General features: G+C 42.1%; 2 protein-coding genes across 2 annotated transcripts; one reads left to right on the top strand and one right to left on the bottom strand.

The window, feature by feature from the left end:
* Positions 1-135: 135 nt before the first annotated feature.
* On the bottom strand, positions 136-2991 carry gstt1a (glutathione S-transferase theta 1a). Its single transcript, XM_084359347.1, has 5 exons — positions 2773-2991; positions 1915-2002; positions 1083-1239; positions 624-800; positions 136-391 (listed from the first exon to the last, which is right to left on the bottom strand). Exons 1-5 carry the CDS (start codon positions 2879-2881, stop codon positions 191-193), a joined length of 732 nt encoding a protein of 243 aa, XP_084215473.1. The 5' UTR covers positions 2882-2991; the 3' UTR covers positions 136-190.
* A 1559-nt stretch (positions 2992-4550) lies between these two features.
* On the top strand, positions 4551-5633 carry LOC311261891 (uncharacterized protein; the record flags this gene model as incomplete). The annotated part of the gene is made up of 1 exon (XM_084360904.1): positions 4551-5633. The coding sequence occupies one exon, from the start codon at positions 4551-4553 to the stop codon at positions 5511-5513; it is 963 nt and encodes a 320-aa protein (XP_084217030.1). The 3' UTR covers positions 5514-5633.
* Positions 5634-15162: the final 9529 nt, after the last annotated feature.

Genomic DNA, 15162 nt, shown 5'->3' with positions numbered 1-15162 from the left:
TTTCTTTGTGTCAATGTGATCTTTAACATGAGTTTTAACATAAATCAGCACAACACATTAAAGATTTTTTAATAATGCGGACACAGCTGCAGGATTCCAAATAGTTAAAACCACAAAATTAAAAACAAATGAAAATAATTTCTGACACCAATTCCAGTCGTTTTATTTCTGTTTGTACACAGAAACTTATTCAGCTGAAAATCTTCCGAAACTTTGGAATGAGCATCTCCAGGTTGCTGTTGCTCTGCATCTTCTGCGGCAGGCTGGTCACCTTCATGATCGCCTCGTGAGCTTCGTTGAACAACTTTTCGCCGAGCTCCTTCTTCAGCCGCTCCCTCCAGGCGATCAACTTTGGCCGGCCTTCAAACACATCCAGGCCAGTTCCAACGGGCTGCGAAACACATACAGCTTGTAAGGCGCAAAAAAAGTTTTTTGCAATCTTGGGGTCAAGATCCCTCTTTTATATAAATTCAGATTAAGACATTTCACTAAAATATCAAAACTACACATTTCCCCTCTTACCTGTATTGCTATTTATCCATCTAGATTGCTTAGTTGCCAAGTTTTGGAGATATCAGCTAGTAGCAGTACTGTAGTAGTAGTAGAAATAGTAACAGTATTACCTGCATGATCTCAACTACAGCCACCAGATCAGCCAGAGAGATTTTGTCGCCAATGATGAACGGTTTGTTCTGCAGGAACTTCTCCTCCAGCAGGTTGAGCGACTGATTCAGATCCTCGACAGCAGCGTCCATCTTCTCCTTCGGGACCTCAGAGCCCATGATGATGGGATACAGAGCCTGCTCAGAGAGACACCATCATCAGTCAGACCTTGGTAGTGTCAGTGGCAGCAGTCAGTGAAGTATTCATCATTCCCAGATGACAGCTGCAAATGACTGATGATTTGTAATTTTGGATTCATTAAATATAATGTCAATATATTCAAACACATGAACAGTTATTATTTAACTAAACATTTCAGTGCTACAAAAAGGAACAGGTCGAGCACATGAACTCTGAAGTCTGAACTGTTGAAGCAGGCCACGTGAGGATAAAGCACCAGGTGGATCTGGAACTCGTACCCTGAGCAGGAAGACCTTTGACCCATGAGCTCTGAGGTTCATGTGCTGCCAGGACAGGTATTCATTAACACAAGCTCGCTGCTTCAGGTCGGCTGGATACCAGTGATCTGCCACTGATGACGAATGTTTCTGTGCCAGGTACTTCAGGATCGCAACACTGCAACACAGATGGCATGAGGGAAATAAGAGGAACCAAAGGATGTTTAGGGGACCAACCCAGAGCTTCAGGAGCTGCAGATATGGGGGCCCCAAAGCATCAATATTATTCAGAACAACAATCAGATATGCTCAAAAAAAAACAGATCAATCTGACTGGACCTTTGATACAGTTTCCCTCTTTTAGAAAAGAGTGTAGAGTTAACAATAATGTGTTTTCTCACACAAGTCGTTTAAAAAGTAGACAAAAGACTTTTTTCAACATTTGTAGTGTTCTTGTTTGGACGTCACCTAGAGGCTGCAAATCTTTATACACCTGCTTGGCTGATATCTCTCAGATGAATGGGCAGGGAAACTTTTCAAAGCTTTCAGTAAGTAAGTAGAGAGGCCAATAGTGCCGACCTAAATACATCAGCAGATACTTTAAAAGCAGAAGTGGGGAGGTGGAAAATGTGAACAGACCCTTGTGAATTTTTGAAAGCAGCCTTTGAAAGAGTTCAACAAACTTCTCCTTACAGGTATCCATCTTAACCGAGTAATCGGACTGACTTGTTTTTAAAGAAATTTAAGTCAAATTCTCTGATCTCAGCTGCTTAAATGTGAATGTTTTCTGTTTTCTGCTTTGGGAAACACTGATCGACAGTCTAAGTCAGTCTTAAAACCTCAACCGTTGTACCTTTCGGTCAGAACGAAGCTTCCATCCTTCATGACAGGAACCTTCCTCATGACGCTGATCTTTCCAAACTCCTCAGTGTACTGCTGCCCTGAGACAAACATATAAATGAGAATCACAGATGTGTAAAAATGAGCAAAAAACATCTGCTTGCAGTTTGTTTGAATACATGAATACATAGCACATAACTGAGTGACGCTTGGGCTTTAGGAGAAAAAGAGATGAATAAAACATGTGATTGTGCAATCATCAAACTAAATATGCTGTTTTTTGTAACTCTCCCTCCCTGTTTCCTTCTTATCTGCTTCGAAAACGCATCTTGTTTCCTTTATCTTCCTTCCCAGCATGTCTCTGTTGAACTCGATCACCTCAGGGACGCAGGAATGTTTTGTCTGGATGCTTTGACCTCCGACCCGTGACACTTTCCTCCACTGTTTGCTTGTAAAGTTGGTCGTCTAGGAGTTAACTCCTACTGGATGAGACTTTGAGCTCTCTGGGTGAAATGTGAAAATGTAAACTGATAGCCCAGAGGTTCGTGCTTACAGAACGAAGTCCAAAAGTCCAAATCCTGCAGGACATTCAACTCACTGCAAAATGTGTCTCGAGCCACAATCTCAAACATGGTGAAAAAAAATGGCAGGACAGATATCCATGCAGCTCTCTGGGCCCGGAGCTTATGTAACCAGTTCAAAGTTTGCAGGTCATTCAACTCTACAGCTGGTAACTTTCTGTACATGAACAGAAGCTCGAATTAACCACTTTCTTAAGGCAGAACGTAAACTTAAAATCTCAAAAAAACCTATGTGTGAATTTAAAAAGTCTCCACTCTCTCCCTGTGTCTGTCTGGCAGTGTGGGATTACCTGCAGCGAGGTCCACAAGCTTAAACTCAAAGGGAATCCCGACCGCTTTGGCAAACATGAAAACAGAGCGGCAGGGCTGCGAGTGCAGGTCCAGATAGAGCTCCATCATGTCAGAGTCCGAAGGCTGCAGATGCTTCGTTTCCACCACGTTCCCTCGGTGTCTTCAGTCCTCGCCTGTTATCCTCCGTCTGCTCAGAACTCCGCCTCTCCTCGCTGTGAGGCTCACTGATTTTTAAATGGTGGTGACAGTTCAAAGTAAGCAGGCCGTCTTGGTTGAGCAGTCTGACCTTCGGCCTTGGCTCGGCCCAACATTTTGTAAACACAGCTCAGATAATCACATTTTTATCTGCTCAGGGTGCCTGCAATCTGTGATTGACTGTCTTCGTAATGAGTCTACAGCAGTGAGGAGAGGGTAACATCTGTCATCACCACCGATCATGTAGATTTTGAAATTTGTTTATGTCCTCATGATTTGCACCACATTTCCCAATGCAATTCTTCGCAAGGGTAGAGGGTTGAAACTAGTCGTCATTTAAAAATAAAAGAAACAAAAGACGAGTGTCAAAGCTGAGAGAAACTGCAGAGTCTTGTTGAGAGGCAATTGGGTGAAGTGTTCCCATGAGGGTCGAGGTCCCCTGGCCTGTTGCGTGCCCTCAGGAACAATGGATCTGTGGCTACAGTAGTAACAGGGTCTTTGCTCTGTGGAGGAGAGACAGGATGATGGAACGGGAGGAGACTGACGGGAAGCAACTAAATCAGTTAACTCCAGCATTAGTCTTAAGAGACTTTATAGTTTGGATCCACCACATTTCTGTTGAGCAAAGTTTATAGATTCTCAAGTTTCCAAGTCATAACAAAAGCTTTTGGCAGTGATGCTAGGCTCCAGACTTGGAGGACCCGACTGGTTCGAGGTCAGTGATCTGCAGTTTCTGTCTTCGACTGCTCTTCTCAGTGGAGATGTTGAGGGTGGAGCCAGTTTCCTTGGGGGGCGACATTGTCCAAGTTTGTCCGGCAGCAGCCTGTTCATTTTCCACCGAGTGTCAGGCGTGTCCTCTGAGTCCTGCAGAGGAGAAAACACCACAGCTTCAACAATCAGAAATGATCTCAACACAGACACACATTTTTTCTCATGTTATTGAGCTACTTGAATTTCACTGTAACACATCAGCACAATTGAGAAGCGTTTATACAATCAAGCCTCTCTGTCTTTTTAATTGCTTCTATAAAGCCCACTAGTTCTCGTTTTAAAAATTCCCAGTGTTTTAACAGTAAGTAGCCTTAATCTGTGTCTCTATTGCCATGTATGGTCCTCTAATTTGAGAGAATTAGGGATGGAAAGTCCTTAATAAATCCTTAAATTTGATGTTTAAGAAGGTTGATGTTGTTAATTCAACTGAATAAAATGTAAATGCTGGTAAAGGACCTGACCTCAGAATAGGGGAATAAAACCCATCACCATGAAAACAATTACAGACACATAAAGAAGCAGAAATAAACAAACAAAACATCCATACACTCAGCCTGCATGTCAGGTCAAATCTGTAATAGCTCAGTTTATATTCAAGGTCTGTCCTATAAATGAACAAAGCAGTGTGGTGACTAATCTAACTGATGTCTAATTTCTGTTTTCACATGCAGCAGCATTCACTGGTGACTCGAGGGGAACACATTTGCATGCTGGGTATTTTCATTTCCTGTGCAAGGACCCTGGGCATGCCATTCTGCTCCAAAGCCGGGAGGAATGAAGCAGGACCCATCTGCGCCGTGCCTCTGCAACCATGTTTGGAGCTGCTGATCTGAAGCTGTGCGGCACCGCCCTCCTGCTGGTCCTGGGAGTGCTCGCCAACGTCTTCAACTTCGGGGTCATGCTGCGGCATCAGTGGAGGTCCGGAGGTGTGAAAACTGTGGCCGTCATCATCTGCTTCATCTCGCTGGGCAACATCCTGCTGCAGATCTGCACCTTCGTGCTCGTGGCCTCGGTGTGGGCCGGGGTGCTCTGTAGACCGGACTTACCTTTCTTCTTCTGTGTCGTCCTGTTCATGTGGCTCAGCAGCAGCTCCGTTAGCTTCTGGTCTGTCGCCTGGCTGAGCGTCTTCTACTGCATGAGGGTTTTGAGCTTCTCCTCGGTTCTTTTTAGAACGCTCAAGGAGAACATCACAACCATCCTGAACATCACCATGGTGGTGACCTTGCTGACCTCCTGCGTGATGTTCACCCCTTTCCTCTACCTCCATTTCCAAAGCAAAACTCTTCCAAACGTGACAGAAAAGGCTGCGTGTGTCATCAGAAAGCCTCTGCTCCCCAACTGGGTTGACATCAATGTTTATGTGATCGTCTTCATCAGCTACCTCACCCTGATGCCGCTGATGATCATGCTTCCGACGTCACTGCGGCTGGTCGTCTACCTCTGCAAACACACCTTGGCCATGCAGAGCAGCTCTCACGCTGCAGACTCGTACCTGCTCGTCTGCAGGCTGACGGTGGCTCTGGTCTGGGTTTACCTCACCACATTGCTCACCATCTCCCTCTACTATTTCCATGCCATCTTCGCCTCTGGGCTGAGAGCGGACATGCTCTTCCTCAGCTTGTCGTTTTATTGCGTGGCTTCTGCGATCCTCCTCACCTGCTCCAACAAAAACCTGAGAGAGAAGCTCAGAGTGTTACTTTTTCCAGGAAAGACCACAAAGACGCTGGCCAGGAGGAGTGCTGAGGATAAGAGTGGAGTAACAGCCACGGTTTGACTGAACATGTATCCTGCATCTCATGTTGTTGTCTACACGTTGAATTATGTTCGCTTCTTGTTCGTAAAACTGCTGTAAGCGCTGTCGTCGTTTTAGCTAACTTCGCCCTTGAACTGCACATTCACGAGCAGACAGAACGGCTTATTGATGATGTCCTCTGCCCTGATGAGCGGGGAGAGGAAAGACATAGGTTACTGACCAAATACTCAGTGATTACTGTTGTTGAGTAAAGAGCTATTTAACACTTATTTTAATAAAAACTATATCACTTACAGCAGCTTTAAATTATGTGAATGTTCTTATTAAAAACATTAAAGTGGACCTGATTATCCAGAAAAAGCAGCCGTCATGCTCTCTACCCATGTCTCGTTAGAACGGTGGCTCTATCTCAGTGTGTGTGTGTGTGTGTGTGTGTGTGTGTGTGTGTATCTTAAAGGCAGTGGGTCCTTGTTGTTGCAGCTCCTCCTTATCACCAACAGAGGTCAACACAGGCCTTGAGTTCCTTATCATCCCTTGAAGTTCACATCAGTTCATGGGAGTTTGAGTCTGTGCAGTGGAAGTCAAACCCGCTGGTGAATTACAGTTTTGTTTATGGAGGAGACGACACAGAGGTGGCCGTGAGACAGACGGGATACCTCCACTTGGAATGCAGAAGGCAGAGGAAGAGGTCAGCCGGAGCAATTAATCAGACTGACTGACTGAGTGCTTTTCAACAATGTCCTGAACCCTATAATACAGTTATGTTACAGGAAGCCTGAGGTCATTTTAAGATACTACTTTACTACTACTACTACTCCTTTGCAACCACTTTTGGTCAAAATATTTCAGAAGAAAAGCATTCAGTACTAAGAGATTTAGAAAGATACGGTAAATATGAATCAGTCAAAGGAATTATTATCTTTCTGTATAAAACAATTACATTCACAATCACTTTTACAGGCCAAAGTCAAATAAAAAAACAACCCTTAATCCAAACAAACCAACTTCTGTGTATCTACTTCTTCTTTTCTCTCAACTACTTACTATTTTTAAAGTTACAAGAGGGAACCATCTCTACATAACACCCAAAACTTGCTGACAGCACTGCACAGTATGGTAGAGAAGAAAAAGGGTAATTTCAGGACTATAAACAAAGTGGAGGTGGACGTTCACTTGAAGGAGCGATATGTAAGAATTAGCCACCTGTCACATTCATACATATAGAGAAGAGCATATCACCAGAGCAACCGCTGGATGCTGCTGACTGTAGCTGCCATTAGTTAGTTAGCTCAGCTAGCCATGCAGCTAGCGGTTCAGACTGGGAGCTCAGGGACCAGTTGAGTGCTGGTGTTTATGCTGCTGGTAAGATTTTTTGGACTGGCCAGGGCTAGCTGATTAGCATACTAACTTCCACAGATATTGCTACAACACAATACACAGACGTCATAATACCAAAACTGCTATTTCTTCACATGGTGCTGAGAATTTTAGTGCATTTTTTAAATGTTTTCAACTAAAATTCTTGCATATTGCCCCTTTAATATACTTATTGTACAGGTTAGGAGCCACCAGACTCAAATACTTTGGTCCAGTCACAAGCAAGTCCTGAGTCATTCTTTCTCGGGCAAGTCGAGTCGAGAGTTCTTGGTCAAGGCAAGTTAAGTCCAAAGTCAGTCTTACTGCTTAAAGAAGTCTGTCTAATAATGATATCTTGGGCCTGAAAAAAGTCTGACAATGAATTGAAATTATATTACAATTATTGATATTCAGTGAAATAAATGTAATAAATTAAAAAGAAAATTCCTTTATAAATGAAAATATTCATTTAAATATTCACTCCCCATCACTTTTAAACGTTGATCTACTGAAGTCAGATACAAACTTAAAACTTTGTTGGTTAGAAAACTAAACGTGTGAAAGGAAAGCTGCGTAAATGTTCAAATGTTCTGCATGTATTTAATTATTTTAACAATATCAATGGAGACAGAAGTACCATAAAGTACAGTAAGTCCACTATAATACTGCAAATCCCTGTATTCCTATAAAATTAAGTTTTAATTAAATTGTGTAAGATTTCTGGAGCAGCTGCAGGTATTTTATCTTAAAGCCACAGCCTGAGGTCAAACTGCTTTGAAATGCAAAGTATTTCAACCATGCTGGCGATCAAAAGTCTTGAACACCCGCAACATCAAACTTGTTTTTATCACAGAAACGGCAGCAAATTGTTTGCTGACGTAAACTCAAAGCTGGAAAACTCATTATTTGACCACAGAGGATGCTGAGGCATGAGGTCCTTAAAGGGAAACCAAGATTAGCAGCAGCAGCAGCAGCAGCAATGCACGTTCCTGGGTCTGTTTTGATCTCCCCTCTTTCCACCTTTACCCCTTTGGCCTTTTTGTTGTGGCGAGGTCTGCCAGGGGTCATCTGGGGTCATGCCAAAAGGAGAAACTGAGGTTTAATGCCCTCAAACCCACTAATAACCCCCAGTGAGTCCCCCTGTCCCCCTCCCCAGAGTCATTTTTCATAGCTCCCCACACGGCCAGACAGAGGAGGCAGGCAGCTGGAGGCTGGTCGCTTCCATCTACCCGTCTGGTTTGCATTAAATGGACACATGTGGTCTTTGTTTCGTGAAGTGCGGCTGACACGAACTCATAACCAGCCTTATGAAAAATGAATTTAGCAGGCAGCGGGTTTCGGCTAAACTTTGTTCAGGGCCAGCGTTTCACTTTAAACAGGAGGTATCGTAATGACAGGAAGTGCATGATTCCACTTAAGTCCTTCGTTAAGGATGACGGGCAGAGTATCGCTGCAATGTGGAAGAGTCAGTCTGAGAGGGACTTTGTACGTCAGATATGAATCTATTGTCAGGCTCACGTATGTTAGATGTTTGGGCTCAAACGTATATATCACATGTCAGAGCTTTACAGCTGGATGTTGCCGTAAAAAGCAAGCCAACTTTTCTGTCCACGATGGAGATTTATCCTCCAGGCTCCCACACAATGGCTCAGTGTTTAGCTCAGGGACACGTGCCGGTTGATGGACACATTAGCTGTGGCGGCGATCAAACCTGTGACCTTTTTTTATGACCGGACAACCTATTCAACCACTAGACCACCCGGCAACAACAAACAACCGCTGGATGCTTTAATAAAGTTTCTTAAAGGATTTTCTTTATTTTTCTTGCAGGAAAAAAACAAAACCACCAATGAAGTAACTAGTAACATGTATTGTGTGTAATATATCTTATTCACCTCTGCCATAGAGCTGCACTGGTGCCCAAAAACTATTAAAAAACACATATATTAGTGTTGGTGATATATTCCTTGTTTACCATGAAGACACACACACTGTAGTAGTAATAGTAGTGGAGTATTCTCACTCAGTCCCACATAGACTGTCCTGCTGCCCCAAATACTCACCAGAGCACCAAATGCAGATTAATCCACTGCTGAAAATAGTCCCCAATAAATGCAGTACTTCCTCCTGTTTGAACAGCGCCAGAGTGTCCAGCTCTTTGAGGTAATAACTGAGTCTTTTTAAAGATGAAAAGACTTACAAAAGGTAGGCATGGGAAGTCAGAACGGACTGAAAGTCAGACTCATTGTTGGTTTTATCCTTTAAATAATCATTTTGGCGCCTTTTTGACTTCCTTCACATCTTTATAGGTCACGTCTGCATAGCTGCCAGTATCACAGCTCTTTTTTTCTTCTTCAGTGGAATTAATGTTGTGCCATTAATTCTTGTACGATACAGGAAACACTACCAAAAAGCAAGATAAAACCTTTGAGTAACCATAAGGGAGACATTTTCAGTTTATCAGTGGTGCATTGTATTCAGCTCTGTTTCCGCTCAATCACCTGAAAACAACAGGAAGATTGTTCTCACCTCACTGAGCCATAAGCAATACCAATTTGCAAGAACACACACAGTCACTCTGGTTCAAAAGGTGAGACTGAAGTGAGTCTCAAGTTTTGGCTATAATGCTCCACTTCAAGACCAACAAGTCCCAAGTGGGATCAGGACATACGTTTGCCTCCTGCTCATGTGGGAATTGATTTAAAGTAAATCTGTTGTCAGAAAAATAAGGGTTATAATTTTAATCTTATATCAGGATATCAGGTCATTGACAAAACATGGTGTTAAAATCAAATTCCTAATTCTATCCAAAGTTTTGATTTTGCCAAGTTGAGTCAAAAGTCACAAGATTTATCATGCAGCATGACCTTGGGGGAACCCTGGCACGACATGACAAGAGACTCGTCTCAGCTCCCAAGTACCACCAGCAACAAAGTATCTGTAGCCATTTTACAGGTTTATTTAAAATATATTAGACAAAGAACTAGAATGCTGAGAGAGGAGAGAAGACAGGACCTGGGAGCAGACGGCCTTAAAACTGGCTGGAACCAATCAACATTCACTCAATCAGCTAAACACACCTGCAGCCAATCACACACTCACACAGGTAACACAACAGAGGTGCATTAAAGCACAGAGGACATTAAGATGAATGATATGCACACTGTTTCTTGCCAATAAGAGAGGAGAGAAAACCGATTCGTTATCATTGGAACAAAAGGAGTCAATGGATTTTGCCAACTCATGCGTCAGAACAGAATTGATCACCAGTTTTTTACATTCTCATCTTCATTTTGTCATGTCGATAAGGAGAGCACCAGCAGGATAATGTGGGCAAAACAGTAACTTTCAGTGAAGAACAGATTGGCCCCTTTGTGAATTGAAGTGATGTCAGCAAAAGCCTGAATAAGCATATTTCCCAAAATGTCAAACTACCCCCTCAAATCCACACCACTCTGCACCTTCATATATTATCTGCCAAGTCCAACCCCAATCTGAGCTGTCGTCAATTTAAGGGGATTATGTACCTTGCTCTAGGGTACATCAGTAATCGGGGGGTGATGTATGATCAAATGTATCAAGCTTTTTTTCTCTCTTTTATCACAGAATACAGATACAGAATGCAGTTTGTATTTGACTGTGCTGTGAGCTCAGGTGTGTACGTGGGCAGATGTAGATGGAGGGTTAACAAAGTCAAACCCTTGGAAGGAACAACCCTCATCACACACATGCAAACACCAACTCAGCATTAGCTCACTGGAATGTCACGCCGTGCGCTTTTGTTGTGTGCCTTTTTTATGGTTTTTGAATTTTCACCAAAAGGAGAGCACTGATGATCTGCGCATGTGATAAACAGACCAAAGACTCCATTCATATGGGACCAACAGCTGCTGCATCAGGACCAGATGGAAACCACAAAAAAACTTTCCTTTGAAAACCTCTTCAGCTTGATTTGACCTGGACAAAGACACGGTAAGACAAGATGGATGTAGGACGGGAACTAACTTGCAGGTGTCAGATTGGGATAATTATAATGTAGATATGGATATTTATGTTTTAATCAATACAAAGTGTATATGGATATTGAATGGTTAGTGTATACATTCAAACCACTTTAAAACACTTGGACTTGGACCAAAGTTCTGGGCTACTGAAGCATTAAAAGTCCTCAGCCTCTGTTTTCTCGTAGGCCAACTGTGAGAGCAGGAATTAGCCTAATATCTGAGCCTCCTCTTATAAATTCAATTATTCTTGAACACAGGTGGAAAGTATTAACTTCTGCTTCTGCTCAGCTGTTTACTGTAGAAACAACAAAATGCAAAACCAAACAGCAAGAAGGGACCGGGAACTTTGTTTGAGCAGTAGGCTGAATGTTGAAGTTAGCATGCTAATGATAGATCATCAAAGTCACTGAGACTCACTGATCCTCTGCCAACAAAGAATGTCTTTAATAAATTCAGATACAACTGTTGCTGATATACTTTAGTGTGAATCCATAGACCTCCCAATACTGCCACCCATACTGCAAGTGACGCCCTAACTCTGCTAAAGGGGGAACAAACACCGTAGCATCAGTGATTTAACACATTATTTCTTAAGAGACATGTTGCAGCGTAAACCTTCTGCTACTGACCAAAGCTGGAAAATAAATAAATTGGGGATTTTCTGGGTCACCAACATAAAATTGTTGCTTTCTTGGAGCCTGTGTCTAGTGGTCATCAGAGAAACTGCAGCATTTTTCATTGTTTTTACCTTTTTAACGCATCTGTTGCCATTTTAACTTTCACAGTTGCTGCCGCTGTCGTCTCAGATAACTTTATACTCATTAACATCTTGTCACAGCTGTTTAAAACTCATTTCGAATGGGGTTTCCCAGTATGTCCTTTTTGTGCTTTAACCTGCATCACTCTGTCAGCATCTTATGTGAAACTCCAGTTGGTTTTCAGCTTTTCCCTGCACCAGTGTCACTCGCGCAGATCTCTTTATATTTATTGCACTTGGCAGTGACTTGGATCCCGATTTTGAAGCGTATTTCTTCTTTAATTGATAGCTGCTGTCATGTGTTGGACCGCTGCCACCTCTTGTAAAAAGTACTGAGGAGGAAAATGTATTCAGAACATCTGTGGGGAACATGAGATAGCTTGTTTATATAATTCACGTGATGACAATGGCCGGCGCAGCGGGGGATACTTTAGAGTTACAAGAGCAGGAGTCTGCGACCGTAAAGACAATAAAGAGTTTGTGGACGGTTCAGAGTCAAATAGCAAACCTGGAGATCAAAAACACTCTCCACTCAAACACAATAAAAATAAATAGAGCGCGATGAAAACGCAGATCATTTGACTTTAAGTAACAAACCTTTCTCAGATGCATGCCTGAAGCACCAATTGTCTCGTTGGTTGAGTTAAATCTTAAGGGCGGAGACACATATACATTTTTTGGAGGGTAGGTGAACTATAAGTGAACTAGTGAGTACCAATTGTGGATCAAGACACCAGACTGCACTTCAGTCAAAGTCTAACACAAGCAACGACTGTATAGGTCTTTGTGTTAAAGATCAGTCCACATCATTTAAGGAGAAGAGTAGCGCGGTTGCCACTTCGTACTCTAGTGAGCTTCAGTGATCCTGCTGAAAGTTGTTTTCTCCAAATAAATGATCTTGTTATCTCAAGGGTCTGCCTTTTGTCATGTGGTAACGAGATAAATTGTTCATGAGAAAACAAGCTTTGTTATTTCGAGAGAACAAAATATTCACTCCAAAGCTGATCTGAAAGGGCTTTAAAAAACTTTAAAACTGTAAGCGCAGCCGCAAACACTGTTTTATTAGCTGTAATAAATGAATCGTAACAACCAGCAATGCCCAAATTTTGGCAACATTGTGTTAAAAGCTGGTATTTTGTGCGATTTGGCGCCCCCGCAGTGACTGAAGGCAACACAACCATTGTAAATAGAAATCACAAGTTTCTCAGATTTGTGTCCATCTTTTCATCTCACTCTCGACAGGAAAGCAAACAAGTTTATTTCCCCAAATTTTAAACCACTCCTTCACCCTGCACACAATAGGAGCGCCCAATTTGGCCTAGAAGGTGTTAAAAATACATTTAAAATGATACATCTGATTCGAATTTGTGTAAAACCCTAATTATTGTAATGCTTGCATCCATTAGATATCGCTGTTGCCTTGCTTAACTTCAGGACCACCACCTGACATAAACGTGAATGTGATATGACACATACTGTTAAAAAATGTCAATGTCACGGTGCATGTGTCATGTATAACTGCCCATTTTAGTGGTTTGCAGAAACGTTAACCAGCAAAATTTTATTTTTCTGACTAAATATATTGTGTCTGCCCACAGACATCTGACCAATCCAGCATCAGCTTTAACTCTAATTAGCCTCTCTACGTAAGACATCTGCATCGGTAACATTGATTACAGTCTCCCGTCCAGAAATTAGTAGTGTCACTTTCTTATAAAGCCTTTCCCTTTTCTCTTTCATTACACTTATAAGATAACAGGCCTGCTGTAGTGCCAAGCTTGCAATTCCTTGTCAGGCAATCAGAGTTTATTAGAGCCCTGTGTTGTGTCCAAATAGCCCTCCGAAACCTGACAGCCATTACACAGGAAAGCTCTGCAAAATTCTTTACTGCTATTAGTGGTTGTAATTATAGAAATGATCTCAAACTGACTCACAGAGAGTTTTTCCTGCACAAAGGGACGGAGGAGGGTCAGAAACCTCCAGTGGGTCCGACTGCGGTGCTTGTGCATTTTATCTTACAGCTGCAAAAATAAATCAACAGCTTCCCTCCCTCCAAGTTGTTTTCTTTCTTTTATGTTTTGTTCTTTTGCTGCACTTCACACACACACAGTCTCCACTGTTGTGTTAACGATCATCGTAATTATTCCCTTTTATCCGTAGTGGATTTAGTGGATCAGACGGACATTTTCTGTTTCTGAGAGTTAGATAATGATTATTGATCAATTTGCATCAAAGGATAAGTTCAACCAAAAATGAAAACTAAGTCATTCTCTATTTAAAACCTCATACCAGCGGAAAGTCAGGTGAAGTTGTGTCGTTCACAAAACATTTCTGGAGTTTCACTGTAAAACAACATTCTCCTAAATAAATGAAGTAGATGGAGATTTGTTTTAAATGTAAAAAAACAACTGAAAAATAAATAACATCGCATTGACGTCACAACAAAGCTGGTGTGTGAGTCATCAGCCCCTTCAAGGGGTTTGCAGTTTGTACACTAGCTAACGTTGCCAACACTAGCTAGCCGACATTAAGGCAGAACAGTCAGCCAGTTTTAAATTTTTTCCCTGCAAACTGGCAACTACCAAGACTCTTGATGCTGACGCAACAGAAATACCACGTGGTACCAACCTCTGGAAGCATCACAAACTGGCGTGGTTCGTGCACAGCCCAGGACAGGAAGGCTCTACAGCGCATCAGCGACATCGGTGATGCCCAAAGGGCACTAAAAGACAACACCCTGCTGCCATTTGGCAAAAGATACAGAAGTATCCGCTGCCGTACCAGCAGACTACAGAGCAGCTTCACTCCTGCAGGCTGTGAGACTCCTGAACTCATCCTCAGCACTCTAAATAGATGGAGCAGGACTCAAGGACTAAAACTTCATTTCATTTAAGGTACAAGGTACATTTATTATTTGGAAATACTTTTAATCTGCACCTTTCTACGAGCTCTGTTGGGTTTTTTTTTTTTTTTTTTCCAACATTAAAATGTTCTCAATGTGACCTTTAACTATATAAAACCCATCTGAAAAACGCCCTTCTTTTGCTCCAGAGACTAAAAAATATAAAAACTTTATTAAATATAAAGACATTATTTTTGGTGTGCATCCGCTCTGTTGTGCTTCAATGTGTTTCTCCTCATGCAAAGGATTTAAACAGGAGTTGTGGTGTGTTTAGTGGTGGTTGATTAAGACTTTTGTGTCCTTGTAATACTCTTACAATAATCCTATAACATTCCCATATAGGTACTGGAGTGTGCCTGGCTGTGCGTGCTGTGTCGTGGTGTTTATTGTGGTCCATATGGGGATATTATGTATGTTTAATGTTTCCTCCTAAAAGTTAAAATTGGGTTTCTTGGTTTCCTTATTAAAAAAAATCAAAAACCACAGGTGGGAGAAAAACGCACAGCCATCATCATCTGTTTTGAGTTGACGGGCACACGGGAGAGAAAGAGTTAAGAGTCACATGGTACCGGGTGGTATTATCAGCCCTGGGCTGTAAAAGAAAGAGAGAAAAAAAAGTGTATGTGGAAGAAAAAAAAAACCTTAGGAGAA

This window comes from Pagrus pagrus, assembly GCF_965226575.1.
Source record: "Pagrus pagrus genome assembly, chromosome: 8".
In the NCBI taxonomy this organism is placed as follows: Eukaryota; Metazoa; Chordata; class Actinopteri; order Spariformes; family Sparidae; genus Pagrus; species Pagrus pagrus.
This window is presented reverse-complemented; position numbering and strand designations above follow the sequence as displayed.